At 34.4% G+C, this 20,815-nt stretch overlaps 2 protein-coding genes and 1 long non-coding RNA gene across 9 annotated transcripts in view; 1 reads left to right on the top strand and 2 right to left on the bottom strand.

Annotated features, from left to right (window-relative positions):
- Window positions 1–20,815, bottom strand: part of LOC109032971 (small ribosomal subunit protein eS1) — a 248,432-nt gene that overhangs the window by 16,824 nt on the left and 210,793 nt on the right. The window lies entirely within an intron of this gene.
- GAPcenA (GTPase activating protein and centrosome-associated) overlaps window positions 1–20,815 on the bottom strand; it is a 38,962-nt gene that overhangs the window by 7,328 nt on the left and 10,819 nt on the right. Inside the window, exons 10-15 of one of the 2 annotated variants that reach the window (XM_019045331.2) lie at window positions 20,335–20,576; window positions 19,175–19,363; window positions 17,835–17,960; window positions 16,920–17,105; window positions 14,497–14,671; window positions 152–258 (exon numbers count right to left, since the gene is read on the bottom strand). In XM_019045331.2, coding sequence (XP_018900876.2) covers window positions 152–258; window positions 14,497–14,671; window positions 16,920–17,105; window positions 17,835–17,960; window positions 19,175–19,363; window positions 20,335–20,576 — 1,025 coding nt within the window. Of the gene's footprint in view, window positions 1–151; window positions 259–4,103; window positions 9,277–14,496; window positions 14,672–16,919; window positions 17,106–17,834; window positions 17,961–19,174; window positions 19,364–20,334; window positions 20,577–20,815 lie in introns of those variants that run through there. The other variant, XM_019045332.2, reaches the window with a different exon arrangement.
- Window positions 275–6,552, top strand: LOC140225092 (uncharacterized). 6 transcript variants are annotated; one of them, XR_011900262.1, is made up of 4 exons: window positions 275–464; window positions 1,839–1,870; window positions 3,811–3,937; window positions 5,278–6,552. It is a non-coding gene; the product is annotated as an uncharacterized lncRNA (long non-coding RNA). The 6 variants fall into 6 exon arrangements; XR_011900259.1 differs by having other exon boundaries at window positions 1,785–1,870; XR_011900261.1 differs by lacking the exon at window positions 275–464 and adding an exon at window positions 471–873.

Below are 20,815 nucleotides of genomic sequence, written 5' to 3'. Positions count from 1 at the left end.
ACCTTGGGGTTCAGGGTAAAACAATGAACAACATTGGATTCCAACACTTATTCAACAAAAATTATTAAAATATAAAATATTTTTCAAAAATATTATTAATACTAAGTGAATGGGGGATGGTAAAGAGGAGACTGGGGTTTGTAAAAATTACCTGCACTAACTCATACTCGAGGCGAGATTTCTCTTCTTCTGTCCGTAAGAGACTTGAACGAAGTTGATCCAATTCTGTTCCATAATTGTCCGCCGAATCTTGGGCTTCTGTAAAAAAAAAAAAAAAAAAAAAATGGACTATTGAAAGTTGCCAGAAGAAATGTACACATCATTAAAAGATTAGATTAGATTAGTGATCTGCTGATGAGGTCTAATAAGGCCCAAACCAGTATAGATCTCTCGGAGTGACTCCAACTTAATATTCCATTGCAAACTGCCTGAGCTGAACACTCTCCCCCCTCAGTTTTGTATTGGTGCGTATTAGAGTTCTAAAAATGTATTTTTGACTCTAATTTTAAATTTTGGTATTTCTTGGCTTTGTTTCCCCGCGAAATGGTGTGGACCCAGCACCATTTCTCCACCTTGTTAAAAGATTAGCTGTGTCATAATAATTTTAAAAGTTCTAATTTTAAAAATTTCAAATTCTGATATTGTAAATTAATCTCTGATTAAAATTGGAGGATTCAAATAACTCAAGCGTTAGACCTGTTTGCAATAATATTGACTCCTTCAAAATGTGTTTAACTAAACTTGTCTCAAGGTGCAAAGCACCAGTTCATAGGTTCCAATCAAATCTACTAGAGTGGTAATACCTTGTGATGGTGAAAATCATGGTGGCTGTTTAAAACATATGGGTAAACTCGAGTATTTCAAAAGAATTCAGTAATTATGAATTATTTTCTAGCGATTTTATTCATTAATTTGTTTAGAAAATCTTTTTGAAAATACTATAAGAGAAATTCAAAGAAATTTTATGCAAAAACGATAGGTAACTATCCTGCTCCACAAAAGTGAGATACATACCTACAATGGGAAATCTGCATTACTTTTCTTTTAGGTTCATTTTTCTAGTTTCACTATTTCCTAGTAGTAATGGCTTTTTAGATCAGACAGGGTTCATAATCGAGTGCTGCTTCACTATGTAACAAATACTATTATTTAATGCCGAAGATGTCAAAGAATTAGGCAGACAAAATAATTTTAATTCGTTATTTCTGTTTTATCATTTTTAGTTAGCGATTATTTTCACTCATTATTCCTCCAAATTCTTTTCAAACATTATTATTTCAAGTCAAAATTTCAATACTCTGCCTACAAGCTGAAAAAACTTAAATTTTAGACCTTTGTCTTGATTCAGTTGGATGGCAAGAGACGTTTACAGTAGAGGAATATGAAAAGGAAAAAATAAGATAGAGGTGAATCGGATTTTTGAAAACTCAGAAATTTGGAAAATTTCTCCATTTAATATTACAAACTGAGAGTGAAGAACGTTTTAGGTTTGAAGTAGTGGAGATCTCTAGTTATTCGCAAACATTTTTTAATAGAATTGAGTTATGATCCCCTGTAGAAGACAGACTTTAGAAACAAACAGTCGGTCATAAATAAAATGCTTTTAATGGTTTAAAGAGCATCTCGACCAAAATTTCCTGCCGTGTCCTACTTTTAGGAGAGAAATGCCTTGAGGAGGTTTCAATGGTTTCATGTCTTAGGGAAAAGCGTCAACTACAAATTTTAGCTGATAGTTTTGAGAAGTTTGGTTCGGTTAAGCATGTTTTAATGATTCGTTTTTACAGCAAAGTAGGAGTATCATGTCAATCTTAAGTACTTTGCTATAAATATTTCTATAGGTTACATTCATGCCGTGTGCCAAGTATGACGGGTAAGTAAATTAATTTCCAGTTTGTAAAGTCAAAAACTTGAACTCAGAAAAGCATTGAAATACATGATTTTGAGAAGACTTGATGTGAACTAGGAAAGCTTGAGTAGATGAATAAATAAATATTAAAGGAGTATTATATCAATTGATTAATTTCAGAATGATGATTCAGTTAGAACAGAAAATTGGATGCTTGAGCATTAGAGATTAAAAGAAGAGGATGTAATCTGTCAAAAAACGGAAAGAAGTTTGGGGAAAAAATGACAGATGAAGAAGAAATAAGATGACAGCATAGAGATAAGGATATAAACATGACAATTAGTACATGAATTAGTACCTGAGAATTATTTTCAGATGAAATATATTGCCCTCATAAGGTTACAATGTCTCAGGAAATTTGAACTTAACGTGAGAGAGAAAGGTATAACTAAAATACAGCAACCCCTCTTGCAGCCTAATAACAGCATGGGTGCTTTTTACTCTTTCAATAACTACTCTGATAATATCTGTACCATCAAAGATAACAGGATTGGTGATATAAGAACAAAAATGACTGGTGGAGTTTAGGCTTAGGAAGAAAAAAAAATAGAAGACCATTACCAGCGAAAGAGTTAATTTGTAAGTTTGAAAGTTGTGTTACCATAGCAATGATAAAGCTTGGACATTGCACAAAAATGTTAAAATGAGAGAAAATTGATAGTAACCCATCGCACATTTAAAACAGGAAATAATGGTGGCATCCAGTGTAATGCAATAACCAAGCCATCAAAATTTTATCATCACTCCCCTTCTACATTGGAGATAAGAGTTGGCAATCATAAGGTTGCTTCTTCAGCTAAGATAAGACACTCGGAGTACGCTTTATTAACACTGGATGTGTAACGTATCCACACAGCAAGTGCTCTCTGAAAATACTTCCTCCTTTCGTTGACTATGACTGAACTTTCCTACTCTGAGCAAGTTTATTTAAGACATAGGCAGCAGAAAAGGATCACCCATTAATTATGGCAAATCTACCCTTACATTCAAATGTAAATTTAAATTTGTGATACAAAAAAATGTACATAGATGAATGAGTGTTACCTAGTCACAAAAACTGCCATTCACACAGAATTTTCAAGTTACACTGCAATGAGACGGAAAGATGTCATGGAACACTTGGATCGTTCTACTAAAATTTATAGACAACAGAGGAAAATTCCGTCTTAATTTTTCATAACGGTTTTATTAATGAAAAGTTTGTGGGTAATAGCGAAATTTTCTTCGGGCAAAATGAAGACATAACTTTGACCATGTTTAAAAGAGACACACCGAGTCGCACTTTGGAAAAAAGCAAGTCAGAAGTAGTTAGAATTCAACTAGTTGAAAACTCTATCTCATCAAAAATTTAAAGTCAAGGAAGAACATTTTGAACATGAATATAGTTCATAAACTTTGTCCTTCACACTAGGTTTTGTAGAGGAATAAAACTTCAAACTTCCATTTCTTGATTGAAACTTGCTATAACTAGATGCGTTTCTGTTAACAGTCAATTGGACGTATTTATGCCAAAAGGAACTATGCGCATAGGGTTTGCGTGCAACATAGTTCCTTTTAGCATAAATATGTCCAATTAAAGATTACGATGAACTGACCACCCAGACACTGTTCTCGATCTGATGCCTTTCGAACTCTTCGGTTTTTTCATTCTAATGTTTCTGTTAAGATCAATGAGTAGAAATCTAGCCAGGAAATAAAATTTCATGACATAAAACTAATCATGTAAAACAAAGAAAAGGAAAATATTGGTAGAATAGAGGCTAGGATCTTTTTTCAGAAAAAAAGGAAGAAAAAGAAAAAGAGAGCCTACAAAACTACAAATAGCGAACTCAAAAGAACAAACAAAGTGGGAATTGAAAGGTTTGCCTAAGTGCCAAAATGTCTGATATATGTTACATGTTCAGGAATTGTAGCTTTGGTGTTCAACTTAAATGGACATAGAGGAGAGCTCTGGGTGACCCGGCATCAACTAAAAGTTCTATTATTTTGCCGGAGGATGTAAAGGAGAGGGAGGAAAAAATATACCTAGAGGTAAGCCCATGGTAAGCCGCAGGATATTCTTAAAAAGTTCAGTTAAAATGTAAGCATTGATTGAGGTTGCAATTAAGACAAAATTAGATAGAGATAAGAGGCCTTTTCTTCAGCAGTAGATATTTAAAAAAAGAAACTGAATAATGAAATGAATGCGGCTGTGCAATGAAAACGAAATAAAATAATGTATTTCAAAATACAGGATGAAGTGGCTCTTAAAAACTTGGAAAGAGAAAAAGAACGTCCAGGTGGATCAGTTTTCTTTAAATACACCTCTTCTCCTCTCCTTCTCAAACCAAGACAGGAATAATTTACCCTCCTCATTACAATTTCAAATTAAAGGAAAACAAATGAATGAAATGGTTAAGAGTAAGGGTTTTGTCAAAAAGTATTGGAAGTGAGCAGATGATGTAGATGAATATCAGATAATTAGAGACATTACTCCAAAGATTTGCAAGAATACAACAGATTTTAAGAGGGTATTATTTGTAGCATTTAAAAACAAAGAGATTGATGAGGATCAAAAAATAAAATTTATTCAAATTTTGAAGAAAATTATCAAAACAAGCAAAGGAAAATTGTATTACAAGACAATATCAACTAATGAATAACTGGGCAGAGAAGTTACTTGCTTGAATAAATCAAAATGATCCTCCAAAGATATTATTTTCCTCAAGATAGTAAAAAAATCAAATGGATGAGTGGTTAGGAATTGAGATTCTTTATAATATTTTCTCTTTGCTGCCAATATTGACTCACTCTGTATATAACTATTGCTTGTTAAGTCATACTCAATAGGTTCTTGATTGAAATATTTTACTCATGAAACAAATTTTTGAAACAAAAAGTGAAAAAAATAACAGTTTTGCATGTGATTTTCTAACTTATTTCTGCTAATCTAGGTAAGAAAGGGGTTAAAATTTCAAAAGTACGCGACAACCATCAATAAATTAATTGATATTTGATATCTGACAATACAAGAAGTACGGTAATTGATGGTTGAGAAAGCAATTGCACGAGAGGAGAGGTGTAGTAACTTTGAGACAACTATACGAACTATAGAAGAAAATGGCAGCTTCATGAATTAAAAATCTGTATTACGAAATAGATATTATAAACCAAAAAATCCTGAAAAAGATGATTCATCTTGCTGCTAACATTAACTCAGCCATAAACTGAGCGATGCAAATAAAAATCAAATGAGATTCACTGTCCTTTGTTTCAAGGACCGACAGGTATTTACAAAATAAAATATTGCTCATTGTTATCACAATAATTAAGAAAAGAAAATAATAAACATGAAAAAAGTCTCATGATTTCCTATCTACCTTTTCTTACAGATCTAATCCTCAAAGAAAAAAAAATCATGAAATTATGAAAAAAGAAAGATCTGTGCATACATGAAGTGGTGTTCCATCGTGAATGGTAAAGAAAGACGTCGAAGTTTCAGTTTATTAGTGACATAATAGAGGAGAAATGTGAAAAAATCAATCTTGATAATAGATATTTACACATGAGGTAAGAATTCATTAACACCTGGGTGAGTTGATAAAGATACTAGGAAAAACATAATGGACTAAAGGAAAGAAAAAGTACCCTTAAATAATTTTAAAAAACTTAGGCTTATTAATTTGAGGTAGAAGTTATGAAGATAAGTTGGTAAATTCGAGTGAAAGAAATGACAGAGGCAAAAAGTCATCATATCGTTGTGTCTTGAACGAAGGAACGTATCTCGTCCGAGCTGTTTTAGAATTCCTATGAAAATTTTAATTTTTCCTGGGAGAACCATGCAGCATAAATTTGTCGGAAAAATTGAACGTCTCCTCTCACAAGGGTAAGGTAAAATCACAGGAAATTTCAGGAAAATTCATGTGACTGTTCCCCTACAAACACATAAATGTAGAGAAGAAATACTGAGATAGCGCAATTGAGATATAAGTATTCCTTCGTGCAAGAGATGAAAATCTGCTATACATATATAATGTTGAGTTCTCGTAGTGTGGGACAGACTGGCTTAGGAGGTAAATTGCCCTACAAATTTTGTCGAAAAGAAGGGATATCAGCGCAACTCTAGACGAGATCTTTTTAGTTCTTCAGGGCCTCTTATGAAACTTTAAGAGAGGCATAATAGAGCCTAGAACACAATTAAGGAGGTGCAAGATTTTCAACATTTTCTGAAGAAAAGCTTGAGAACAGAGAGTTGCCCCTTGGGCCCTCTAATCCAGGTGACTGCTCCCTCGTAAATTTCGAGTCTGTCTGCCTGTGCTCATAGAGGTTAACAGTGTAAGAATTGAGGGTGTAAAAGACTTACCCTTAAATTGTGCAACAGAAAGAAAATATTTTGGCTAAACTTTAATTAGACACCCTTGGAAAATTCAAGATCATGGCCCGATAACTAGAGTGCTACAGACATTTTTTTTACTGATTTTTTTCAGTTGCGATGGTTTTCGGGAGAGAAACTACAGAAACTGAAGTTTCTATTGAAGTAACTTTTTTCCGAGCAGTTTGATAAGCAAAGTACAGCGAAGATAATTATGTATTTTACGTAGTATTGAGAGAGTATCAAATTTAAGAATGTTTTTTGGCAATAAAAATGATGATAGTACCAGCAGAAATGTGTTTGAACTGTGTAAAAGGAAACATATGTTTTTTTAATTTAATTTCCTGTAGTATAATGCTGACTTTCTAGACCAGACACTATTACCATGAAAATCTGCTACATTACTTACGCAGTTGACTGACTCACTGACTCTTCTCTTACACTGTGCTAAGAAAATCATTTTTAAAACTGATAAAGGAATTCCAAGGATGCCAAAATGACAACTTTTCTACCCAAGCGTACATATTAGATTCAAACATTTTTGTGACAGGATTGTAATTATATTCAGACTTAAAAAAGGACATAACTATTTACTTTTTGGCAATTATGTTTAGCCCATTATATACAATACACATATTATGAAGATCATAAAGGGAGAAAAAGGGTGAAAACAATACAACATGGAAGCCTCTGTCAAATTTAACACCACAAAACTTAACAACAAGAAAAATGGAGGGCGATCTGCTACAGTAAAAGCGAAATTTCAGGTGGTGGTGTTTGGCAGTCAATTATGTGGGTGCATAGACTTAAATTTGAAATGCTCTTTTGAGCTGTGATTTTATTTCCAAAATTCACCTCAAGTAACTTAAAGAAACATGCAAAAAATAAATGACCGGAGCAATGAACGAGGGGACAAGATATGAACTCAAATACTGACAAAAGTTGAATGTGAACTCTCTCCTCAGGATCAAGGAACTAATTTAAATGCATGGAACGTCATGAATTGGGTTACATGTGGTTCTCAGCAGATCAGCTAGATGTTAAGATGCACCTAACGGCTTAATGACCACCTCAGCAGAGTGATCGATGCGTCCCACTGGAATGCATTGATCAGGCTGCACCACGACAGTGGATTGGGATAATAAAGTAAAAATAATACAGTTCATCGTGATCCTCTGCACTTTGAATAGAAAAAAAATCCTTTATATAGAGAAATAAGTTGTACATGATAAAAAGTTTGGAAATCCACCTTCTGACTCATATAAAATTACACACGCTCACTTAAGATCGATAAGATGGAAGGCACCATTCAAATGATATAGATTTTACTAAGTTTATTGTCAGCATTTACGACTTGGTTAAAAGTAAATTTTCAAGCATTTTATTGTGTGTACCCTTCATTGAATGAGGATAAGACTGAGAACATGCCATTTACACCTCTGAGAAATGCAACTTCACTTAGATTGTCATGAGGATCATGACATATAGACAGTATCTATGAAAATTTCATGACCTATGCGTTTTGCTTACTGAGATGTTTGTTTAGTTCTTGAGATCGAGTCTGTTGAAGATCTATTTTGTTATCACTTTAGAGACAAATTCAAAGTAATTCTATATTCTGGGACTTAAAGATAAAATTTAGACAAATAAAATTACGACTGGACTCATCATTAAAAAGTTCCTTCGTGCTAACGGAGAACCATGCATTTCGTGAGTAAACATGTGCAGTGTATGTTCTGTCACTCTCAGAAATATTTCACAAGTGTTTAATTGATCCATACATCCGCTAAACAAGCTAATGAGCTTCACAACTGATTAGGAAAAAATAATCCAGCAAAACATTCGAAGTTACTTCAAGTTGAAGTAAGTTTTGAAGCGTAATTTTTAGATAAAAGGTAAAGCAAAATGCCTGTTGAAGTTTTCTGTAATTTTCTGATTATTATCAAAGATGTAGGGTGCATTAATTAAGTAATTAATTAATTAGCCTTCAGATTTTTCTTCAGTTTATAATATTTTTTAAAAAATTCACAAAAAATTGAAATGAACATTAGAACAATTCTGTTTTCAATGGGTCAGTTGTGCTAGTCATAGAATCGTTTTTTAATGGTTCAAGGTTCAAACTCATAAAAAAGCCAAAAATAGAAAGATCTGTCCCAACGCTAATTTCTTGCAACCAACATTAATGGAGATATCACTCTTCAAACAATACGGTACATGACATCAGCCATGGTGGTATTACATACCAGTTTCTTCCACCTTGGATTCATCAGTGATACACACATTTGCATTAGTTGCTCGACATGCAACATGAATGAAAGTAAGGTGGAAGAAACCATGATACGCGCCAGCACAGTGGAAATCCCGAAATCCCCCACGTTTTTCGATGAACGGTATCTCCGTTTATACCGAGCGCAGAATCTCCGCATTTGGACGGATCTTAGTATTTTGTGCTAATCTATCAGTGTAAATCGTCAAAAATGAATATGTAAATAGCACAACTGACCCATTACAGAATTGGGATCACTGGTGAATTAACAATACAAGGGATACAACTAAATTTAAAGAAAATAAGCATGCACCCCTGAAAAAAATCTATGAACAATAGCTTCTCCTGTTTCTGAATAAAGCTCTTTTGGAGAAAATTTTTACAGCCCGAGATGAAAAGAAGAAGATAAAGAAAGAGAGAGGGAGCCACACGAGGAGGAAAATGAGAGGGGGGGGGGAGAGAAATTTTACACGTAATGGTGACTCGTTAAACTAAAGGTTTTCGACTGGTAACTACAGATTAAGAGAGACAGTACAAAATACTTTGGGAGTTAATTAGATGACATCTACGTCTGAAGCCCTGAACTTTTAAAACATTCAGTTGCGCTTAATACGTATTTGTGAGCTATGAAAAATACTTCTGGCTACATTCATAACATGTTCAACCAATTTAGAGTTCCATCCATATTATCCATCAGCTGGCTCATATTCCTTCGAAAAGATTTAAAGTGCTTCTTTTTAATTGTCGGTTCATCTGGAGAAAAACCATAACGATACAAATTGAAAAATAAGTACAGGAACACAATGAGAAAACAAGGTTTGAGCAAAGTCTGACATCTCATTTTCAATCACTATGACTTTCTAAATTCCAAGTGAAAGAATGAGATCAAAATATTGATGGCTAAAATCGAAAAAAGTGTATCTCTGAATGCATTATTAATTTTACTAGAAGAAAACTGGCCAAAAGTTTCTACTGAAATCGTCTTCTTTCATCCTAGAAAAATCACAAAAAATTGCAAGGAAAATTGACATTAACTTCCTTTGAGGAAAATAAATCATGATTGGAGGTTTTCAAACGTTGGAATTGATACTCATACTTGCAAAAAACCATTGATATTAAACATAAAATACACCTCTTATAATGAAAATCATACAATTCCTTGAGAAGATTGGATAGAGAACATTGAAAAGTTTGGAGCTATCAAAAAGGTTTAAAATTTAACAGAAAGTTAGCGCACACAACTACTTCTAATATTTGTCTTTGAGCTTGTCATTAAAATATTTTCGTACTTCTAAAGTTCAAAGTATGATTTGTTCGTTCAGTAGGTGCTTTAACTTAATTGGTTACATCTGAATGAGGCAGTTTTGTGCTTGATTTTTTTTTCTCCTTAGATACCTCAATCAGCATAAGGTGAGAAGTCTCCTACCGTCCTCCCCAGAAGAGATATAAATAAAATAAAGAATCGAGTAAAATAAGTTAGAGACTTTTAAAATCAGCCCAGATTCTGAAACTACATAACACATACTAAGGTTTTGAAAAATTGGTAAGTCCCAACAGTGGTTTTAGATAGTTAATTGTGTGTCATCAAACATGTTAATTTGATTAGGGTTTGCATGAGGATGTGAGAGTTCATTGCTCCAGGGAGCAAATTATGGAAAAAAAAAATAAAAATCATAAAAACATAGGTATTTTAAATAAAAATTAAAGTTTGATGTGTCAGAGTATTTCCATCATATGAAGAAGTAGCATCTTAAAAAACACAGCAGTTTTCAACGAATTCCTGAGGCAACGAGGAAAGCAAATCAACTTTGTGAGTCCGCAACCACGCATCTCAGTTTGCGACGTGGCAGACTTCCTGTCATACTTCATTTTTTAGATGGAAAACTACTCGACGGCAATTTTTTAAAACTGCCAAGATTTTTCTTCTCTAAGCGAAGAAAATTCTGCAAAAACTTCAGAGAATGATGTCAATTTGTTTTCCTTTAAAAAAATAATAAAGAGGCGGAGATTTTCAAACACCACAAACGAGATATGTGGTCACAGACTTACGCCGTCGAAATGCTGTTAAAAATGGTTTCAATATCATAATGTTAAAATGACAAAAATTTGGATACCAATGTCAGGTCTGTATTTCGAAATCGGAATCTTTCGTTTCACATCTTTCCTCAAGAGGGCAGTAAAAGGGTCACATTTCATACGTTTTCTGTTATACTCCTCAAAAATTCCAGTCTCTCGGAGCAAAAAGTATTACCGAACATTATTAATACTAACACAAAATTGACAGTAGATACAGAAGATTAACTTTCTCTTGTTTTATTTTTGTTCCTCCCATCTTGAAAAACAAGCATTCATAAACTTGACATCAAACCTTGTTTTCACAAATTAGGTAAACACCAAGAACCCAGCTAACATGCAAGTTTCTCTTAGAGCATTGATAATTAAGGGGTATGATAGTCTAAAATAGGAAGGGTGCGATTACAAAAAATGCAGGTGAAAATACAACATCATAAACAGAAAGTGAAATATACACGTCTTCGCCATTGAACGATTAGGAAGCTTTAAACAAAAAGATCCATTACATTAAAACCCAGACTCAGAATAAGAAAACTAAATGGCCTTTGAATTTCTTGCTTTGGGGCTTAATAAAGAAGGCTCTTCAACATGGAAAACAAGATTATTAATAATTTTTCTATGTTAAAGAAGCACACTCAAACTAGAAAATTGTAGGTCAATTGTAATTGATCAAAATCTTAAAACGATAAAATGTTCATGAAAAAAAAGTTCAAGTATGAACTTTTAAGGACACACAAGATGTGCAAGAAGCACAATAAGTGTATGTTCAAGCATGTAAAATACAATTAAGATTTCAAAAGAAATGCTGAGACTTATTGCACAACCTATCATTATTTGTAAGACCTGGACTTGGAATAAGAAAACTAAATGGCCTTTGAATTTCTTGCTTTGGGACTTAATAAAGAAGGCTCATTGTTTGTATAGCGAGGCACTTCTCATTTTTTCTTTTAACCTATTGACTTGACAAGCTCATAATGTAACTCTTCTGTATGTTTTCATTTATACATGGTAACGAATGGTTTAACTTTCAAATTCACATTTTGCTTAGTTCGATGGCTTTAATACGGGTTACCTGAGATTTGTTTCTAATAGGACTCTGTCATACACGATTAATGGGGTAGTGGAAGGAATTTTTCCTGGGTTTCAGGATAATTTTCTTTCCGTAAAATTTTGTGAAAAAACCAAAAAGTTCAAAAAATCATTCATATGGGGTGAAAAAGCTTGTCAACATCAATCAGCCAATCAAAAGTAAACAGTCAAGTTGAAGTAGCAAAACGATGCTTGAAATTGAGTTGAGCAAGTCAGCAAATGCCGTTTCCTCCACCTGGCTACGTCATCAGAGCTACCAAAACATTGTATCACAGGGGTCCCATTCTTGCATTTTCAGGACGGGGTTTCCTTGCCATTTAGGGTTAAAAAAAAACCGAAAAAATTCCTAGAGGCTCAGCTCATGCTACACTTTTGGAAAGTGAATTAATAAGTGGAGGATACTGGCCCATTCCTGACGTATATGTTGTAAATAAATGTGTCCAACTACAGATCTGATACAAATGGCTTAAATATGGCAGAGAAGAACTTTCTAAACCTCTATTAGCGGTAGGCACTAAAACCATAATCTGCATAAACCTTGACCCAGTTTTTTTCGCAAAACCAACTGTAAACTTTTTAAAAAGAAAATAACTAACTAAATGATTTCAACAGGAATGATCATCTGACAAAATTCCTGCACCCTATGAAAATCGGGTGCAAGAATATCATACAGTGTTTCATGTAATTGGAGTATTCAATGTAATATTGTGTACTCGGTTTCCTAAAAAATATATGGATAATGAAAATACACTTCGACGGTGTAAGTCGGCAATCACATAACTCGGTTTGTGAAGTTGCAGACTTCCTGTCATACTTTATTTTTTAAACGAAAAACTACTTTACAGCAATTCTTTAAAATTGCCGTGATTTTTCTTCTCCGTGCAAAGAAAATTCTGCAACACCTTCAAGGAATGATGCCAATTTGTTCTCTTTTAAAAAAATAACGTAGAGGCAGAGATTTTCAGTAATCGCAAACAAGAAATGTGACTGCGGACTTACGCCGTCGACTTATTATTAGCGAAGGCTTATAATTAATACTTCTTCCCTGTTAAGTTTGATCCATTTGCAATACTCTTAGTGAATAGATTTAGGAGCATTTACAGTAATCAAAAAAACAAACGAAAGCCGATCCAACGAAAAATTAGGACAAAAAAAATTTGTTTCTTAGATTATTACTCTGTAGAGAAGGAGAGGTGTTCTTCATGTGGTAAAAGAAGTGATCTTAGACTTTTCTGCTTTGATAAGAAGGAACACGACACACAAGGGAAATAAACTATTGTTCCATTGATTGTCGTTGTATTTTAGAATCTCACATGGCACATTTGAGGGAACAAGATTATACAAAATAATGATGACAAAAATTGAGAAAATATTAATGTGCGAAAAATGAGTGTAAACATGGAACTACTTTATAGGACATCGTGCAATGAAGCCTACTGTGAAGCTGAATTTCTCTAAAGGCCTATTCTTTGCAGGTATTGTGCTTTCCGGTAGCAGGACAGTTTCATGGGCTTTAAGCACTACAAATGGAAAAGTTAAGCAAAACAGTCACACCTACATTGCTGTGTTCCAAAATTTCATCTCATATTTTAATTTTTTGTAAGGAGACCAACAAATAAACCCACTGCAATTTTTCTTGCCTTTGTGAGGGTTCTTCCCATAAAAATGTTGGTTGGTTTCCTTCCAAAAAATCATAACCGATGATGAGATTTTGAAACACTGCAATTTAGATATGACTGTTTTGCTAAACAATGCAAATGTGAGTGAAGCAAGGAGAAGGGGGGGGAAGTGTGGCAAATTCATTATTTCCACACCTTACTATGGTGTTCGTGTGTTTTACTACGGTGAAAAGTTACTTTATCTTGTTTCTAGCTATTGATCAGCTTAAACAGCAAAAGTGTAATTTCTGAGAACTTGAGGCAAAGAACGAGTTTGCAAAACTGCTCTTAAGGTCTTTAACGATCATTTCATCATTTTTTGGGGTTCAAACACATTTAATTATATCATATGAGGTTATAGTTTAGGAAAGAGAATTTTAGTATTATTGGTTTTGATTTTCTTCTTGAAGTCTTTAATGTGAATAAATCACACACTCTCCTTCAGTTCATGTAAAAAGTCAAATAATTTTCTTTTCAAATCATTTGAGACATAACTAAATTTCCTTAGTAGGTTTTCCAAATATAATGCGACAGAGAAAGCAGAGAATATCACAAGGAAAACCATGTAGGTCATTTTGAGAGGTAACTAATTTTCCAATAAATCCAGATGGTTACAATTTACATTTTTAAAGATCTGTAGCTATGAAATGAATGCACACTGGCAAAGAATGATAAATTAAACGAATGAAATTTAATTAAACTCAGAAGAGTATGTTTTTCCCTTTTACAAGAAGCATCATGACTCTTATACGCCGTACTTGAGATTCTACTTTTCATGACTTAAAGTAGAGGCAAAAAGACTATGAAGACTACAGGATAAGTTAAGATTACTCGGTGACTAGAAGAAAAAACCAAAAGAGAGAAAAAAGTTATGCTGTTATGGGGAGAAAAATGCAGGCAAAAGAAAAAAAAAACTCCTTGAGAAATGGAGACAATAAAACCTAGCAAGTTCAACACCACATACCAGAGGTTAGAAATGAATCATAAAAAACATTAAAAAAGATAGCAAAACAAAGTAGATAAAATAGCCAATATGTCGCTACAATTCAACAAAACAGAAAAACCTATAGGATGAGATGAGGGAAATGAAGGAAAAGAGAGTGAAACTACCGAGCACCCAAAACATTCTAGCAATACCAAATGACAGATCTACCTTTTAGCGCAAGGAATTCTTGTTGATACTTCTTCAGTTTCTTCACTTTGATGCTACAGGCATATTTGATTAGAAGTCCTGCTGTTTCCTCATTTCGGCATTTTTTCGGTAATGATACTCGGAAATATTTCAAAATATTTTCAAAATCAAGAGCTAATAAATCTTTTTTGATCATCTGTAAGCAGAAGAAAAGTCCACAAACTCATATCAAATCCAAAATCACAATTTTTAGGACTTTCTTTTAACAAGAAAGTTTTTAAGTCATCAGTTAGAATAAAAATCTACTTGGGAGAGGAGGATTTAAATCTGCAGAGAAAAGGACCATTTCTGAGAAAACGCGCTTCAATGAATTAAATTTAATGTGAGCTACACAAGTTAACTATAGGACCAATACTTCACTTTTTCATACGCACAATTTCTACATTATTAGCATGGAAATGATTGGAAAATTACTTGAAGTTGTTCAAAACTTAATATGGTGCTGTGTGATTTATCTCATAACAGGTAGAGTTTATTACATATGTTGGAAAGTAGATTTTCTTGATTTCGTGCCCACAGCAAATCTCATGAAATATAACAGAACTCTTGAAAAGCTATTTGCATACTGAGGATGAAAAAATTCAGAGATCTAGATTATCAAGTTTCATAGCATATGATTAGGCAATAGACAAGTTCACTTCTACCAGGATATACTGAATTTTTCTTCTGAGAGTCAGGCCAGAATTACAGATACTCTATAAAGGAAAAATACTCTTATGAATGAGTCTTCTGTGGAGGTTCTCGGAAAGTGCAGATTTTTGGTGCATTTGCATACATTTTGTCGCTCTTCTAACGTAAAGACATGTCTCTATTTCTACATAAGCCCTTAGGGTGCAGCTTGTTTCCGTCATGTCTGAAAATCAACAAGGTCCCGGTGACAATCGGTTCTATCTATGAAAATAATAGGCTGTATTAAATTTGAGCCAATTTGAAGCTTTTTTAGATGATGCTCAAAGGGATCAAAACTACAGGCAAAATTACATTGGTTTCAATGGGCGGAAAAACGCCTGATCTGCGAAAATGCGTTTTTTCTTTCTAAAATGCGCTTAAATGAAGAAAACCTGTCCAGCTCTTGAGAGGCATCTAGGGGGCCATTCGAAATGAGAATATCACACTTTTGACCCATGGGTGAGAGTAGGGGGGATCACTTGAGTGCAAGATAAAGTATGTATGTACACCAATTTCGTTCCAGGCCCGAGAAATAGTAAGGAAGGCAACATTGTAAAGGGCCAAGAATAGTTCTCAAGGGCTTAAACAACTATTATACATTATTTCTCATCAAGTTATGAGATGCATTTGCTTCTTCAACTTCAAAACAGTTATTTTGAGTTCGATCAGAAAGTCTCAAAAGCAATCACTTAGCTGCGGGCGCGGCACCTTGAAACCGGCAACGCCGTGACCCCCCTCTCCCCACTGATGGGTAAAAACCGTGATTTTCTTATTTCGAATGGCCTCCTAGATGCCTCTCTTAGAGCTGGTCAGGTTTTCTCCATTTAAGCGCATTTTAGATCCAAAAAACGCATTTTCGCAGATCAGGCGTTTTTCCGCCCATTCAAACCAATGTAATTTTGCCCGTAGTTTTGATCCCTTTGAGCATCATCTAAAAAAGCTTCAAATTGGCTCAAATTTTATACAGCCTATTATTTTCATAGATAGAAGTGATTGCCACCCGAACCTCGTCGATTTTCAGACATGACGGAAATAAGCCGCACCCTAATGCACCTTGTTCCCTATGAAATTCTATGCTCTACAGGGCTTATGTGAAGATAGAAATATGCCCAGACGTTAAAGAAGCGCCGATTTTAGGCTCAAGAGCCTGGGTAATCAGTTCTACCGATAACAATACACTATTAGGGATTGCAGACTACATTGCAGATCTTGATGAAAAGCCGGCAGTTTGCACATATTTCTGAAGACACGGGTTTTAAATGTATTTTGTGGCATATAGTTTGAAGAATTCTGCAGGTATCAACAAATTTTCTGCACTTGCTGCAAATGCTTTGGAAAAATTCCAGCAGAAAATGAAGGGAGCTGAACAAAGAAATATTCTTACTGACAAATACACGACGGATGAGTAAGATAAGCTAAAGGGTAGCTAATCTTCAAAAAATTAAAAAGGTAAAAATAAGATTGAGCACTGAAATTCACTTATTTTTTCCCCCTCACTTAAGTTTTCCAGATGTTGTTGTTGTTTTCAGTGACTTATCGATTTCTGTAGCATAAAGGTTGACATACCACTGTAGAGGCAGCCAGGAGACTGTAAAGTTAAGTTTTGAAAAATAGAGCAAATGAATTTCAGTTTTTTAGTTCATTTTCACCTAATAATTTTTAGCCATGTAAAAAATGTTCTCCTTAAAACTATAGCAGAAAAGAACATGACTTACCATGAGCAAAGCAAGGGCAATTTGAAATAATGTGTCGAGACCTTGAAAGAGAAAAAGATCTATGACTCTAAATACAAAATACAAGGGAAATCTAGCAGTGTATAATGTCAAGAACCATTGAGATGCAAACATGTGAGTCTCCACTCCTTTTTCTTTCAGATGAGACCATAAGGCGGGAATCTGCTCCTGTAAAGAAGATAAAGAGAAGATCATTAGGATTAAATAAATTCGCTGAAGATCATCTGAACTTAGAATCAAACAAATATTCAATAATGCCTCTTGCAAAAACCAACATTTTCAAGCATAATACGAGGTCTGTTAGATAAGAAACCGGATTTTGGTGATAACTAGCCCATTTTGCATCTAAATTAAGTTTCTTTGGACTCTCCTGATAGCTGATAACATACTGAAGAACGCTAGATTCACAGATTTTGTTCATTTTGATCAGTGTTCATTCTATGTCACCTTGAATACGAGAAAGTCAAGTGCGTTCTGTGATTTTAATCATGCGATCACTGATAGAGCAAAGGATTTTAATTAAATTTTGTTCCTAACTCAGTATACCTTGTACCAAAACTTTCAGTGTGCTAAGTAAAGTTTACTAAGATCATTGTATGAGTTGTTCTTGGTGTTTTGAGTGGTCTAAGCAGTTTAAAACTAGTCAGGAGTCCGTCGAAGATGCGGAGCACAGGAATCGACCATTAACGGCAACTGACTTTAGCCACGTGGAAGAAGTGCAGGCAAAAGTGCTCGAAAATGGTCGTGTCGAGCTTTCTGAGCAGCGTTATATTTCTGAGGGCTCTGCACATACAATTTTGATAGAATATTTAGACATGCATCGAGTTTCAGCTAAACTATTCCCGCGATTGTTGTCCGTTAGTATCTACCTAGTGGATAAGGCTTAAAAGAACTTACTTCTATCAACCGGTTGAGTTGGTAAAGTCTTAAATACAAATTTTCAAAACCATCTTTATACAAGTCTCTAAGTCCATAATCATACATAAGTTTCACCAACACACAAAAGGCTTGCTCTTCTGGCATCTGCAAACAAAAGAAAAGAAAGGACACACTTCAGTAAAAATTAACACCTATTTTGACACCATAATTGACACCAGGCCTTAATTTATTGGTTGGAATTGGTTACTTAATAACATTCGACCTGATTGGCATCTCAACTGAGGTAACTCTTTTCCTCAAGCAATTTAGAAAATGAATTTCCCTGATTTCCCTGACACATTTTTGTAAAATTCTTTGACATTTGAAAATATGCCAGATGGTTAAAAAGACATAATTTTGTCAAACCCATTCTGAAAAGCGATTAAATGTGACCCAACAATTTTTCTCCAACGTTTTCAGGTTTTCTCCGTTTCTTTAAAATTTCCTGACATTTACCGGTTTTGCTGGTAGCCCCTGCCTCTGGTTCCCTGATTACAATCATCAATGAATCTTGATCAAAACTATTGGTCCTTAAAACTAAACATCATTGCGTCTTCATAGAGTTATTTTCCATAATTTTTGCACTTGATTAACAAATAGGAAACATCTGTTTTATCTGCATACTTAGAAACTTTGACAGGAAGCTTCTCTAATTTAGTTGGAGGGGATTTCTACCCAAAAAATAATGTTGAGATAATGAGGGAAATCGGTATCGGAGCTAAAACCTTGACAAATGCTGCAAATCATACTAAAAAATATTAATTAGTATGCAAGGTATGAGTTAAAATGCAAATGTTGAGGTCAAGCACGTGACATCATAGGTTCAAAGGTCCAAAGGGGGGTGGGATAAATACAAGAGTGACTAAATGAAAAGATGGTGAAAAACTCAGATGCTCTTTCAGATGAAGGTATTAAGTTCTTAATAAGACACTTATTTTAGATTTATTGTGGACTTTTAAGTTTTATTGGACAGAATTAGGATCAGAGGTTTCAGCATTTTTCCAGGAGCTCACAATCAGTTGCTGGTGCCGTGCTGATCAGCATCCCGTTGGCCAGCACTGGACCTGTGGTGTCGCGAGGTTTTTGCTTTCCCTGCATAGCAAGTAGACGAAGCAGAGTCTGAATGCAGCTATTAAACCTCTGTTCGTATCTCATTCTAAGCTATCATTATAGTGCAGCTTCATTTTTTGGACTGACATCTCGTTTAAGGAGATGGAAATAATACTCAAATAGAATTTAATATTAAATTGATAAAATTATAAATACTGGAGATTAGAGAAGGATAAATAAGAAACTGCGTGAGATGAAACTAAACATACATGAAGAAGGAGTGTGGCTGCTAGAAAACTGAGTCCCTGGCAGTATCCAACTTCAGAGTCATGAACAGCGTATGCTTTAGATATCCTATACAGGGAGTCTTGGCCCATTCCTCCTGCTTCCTTGAAAAAATCATTCGCAGGAAAAGTACGGTTGATATCTCTTTGAATTACACTTTCGCAACTGCTTTCCTGAAAAAGAAAAAAAAAACAAGTTAAATAAATACTGCTTAACATAGGAAACGCATACTTAGATTAAAACATAATCAAACGAAAAATTAAGTCTGAAATGGTTACAGCTACCCAGAGCAGGTAAAATAAGGTTTCACCCTCAAGTACAACAAAAGTAAAAAGACACTGATATATTTAGGTGGGTCCAAGGAGGAAGGGGGAATAAAAGAGCAATGATTCAGATATATTGCTGCCTTTCCGCAAGAGTATTACAAATATCATTTGTGCTCAGGCACTATGTTGTCAGACCTCTCAAACTTGTCAAAGTTTTGACAGAGAACTAGTGAACAGAATTGCTTTAAAATTTCATTGGATACTTTTTTCGTCATCAAATAATCCCTGAAATTTTCATAGAAGTATTTGTAAAAATTTTAAAGAGAACATCAAAACAACATTGAGGTGTCGAGGAATACAGCATTGAGGCGTGAATGACGCTTGTGATGCTTCGGCCGGAAGGTGACAATATTTACAATGTGTGGGTTCTGCTCTTAGTGAAATTGATATGCCAAGCTAGGAACTTGCACTATAATTCAAATAATAGACACCAGCTTCTTTTAATCAAATCCACATAAAGCCATTGGTATCATTTTGTAGCAACTGATTAATGTGCCTTAAATTTTGAAGGAATATTTTCTTTTTCGTTCAGATATTCTCTTGTAAAATTGAGTCCAATAAGTATGGCACAATGAATTGGGTCACCACAAGAGCAGTGCTTGTTTAGAGAAGCTATTATGATATTGTTGCCGACAGAAAAATTTCAGCAATTGTACAAGTTAACACCCTAAATAGCGTAGATGCTGACTCCTTGAACAGTTTTAACTGCATCCACTAGTGAAAATACCGCATCACTGATCGACAACTGATAGGTCAACCAAAGCATTAAGACACTGCAAATCATCGTTTCAAAATTTTGTAGAAAAAAAAACACTCACTTGGGTGATAAGTATTCTGTAGGTATCCATGGTTGCATCATCATTTTCACTTTGTGCTAATCTCTGCCACACCTCTCCTCTCAAGGCTTCCGGAATACCTTGTTTGACTAGCGAGTTCAATTGTCGTGGTTTTGCATTGTTTGCTCTCCATCTAGCCAACACATCAGCCCAAGAAGATAATTCGTCTTCAGGGCAGTCTTTCGAAACCTCTCCTGTGCCACTCAACAAAGGCTCATCTCCATCTGATTCATCATAAAAATACAAAATGATGATGAAGAAGAGGAAAAAATAAATAAGAGGGATTGAAAGAGAAAATAATTTGAACGAACTAAAGAAACACTTATGAAACACATAGGGCAATATTCTTTTAGTATGTAAAATCTCACGACTGATTTACCAATCCTTCACTTCCAAATGAAGATTTAGAGAGATATATGCAAGATTTCTCACTTTTGAAAGTAAAAATTTCAGAGTAATCTAT

Source organism: Bemisia tabaci, chromosome 7 (genome assembly GCF_918797505.1).
Source record: "Bemisia tabaci chromosome 7, PGI_BMITA_v3".
Lineage (NCBI taxonomy): Eukaryota > Metazoa > Arthropoda > Insecta > Hemiptera > Aleyrodidae > Bemisia > Bemisia tabaci.
This window is presented reverse-complemented; position numbering and strand designations above follow the sequence as displayed.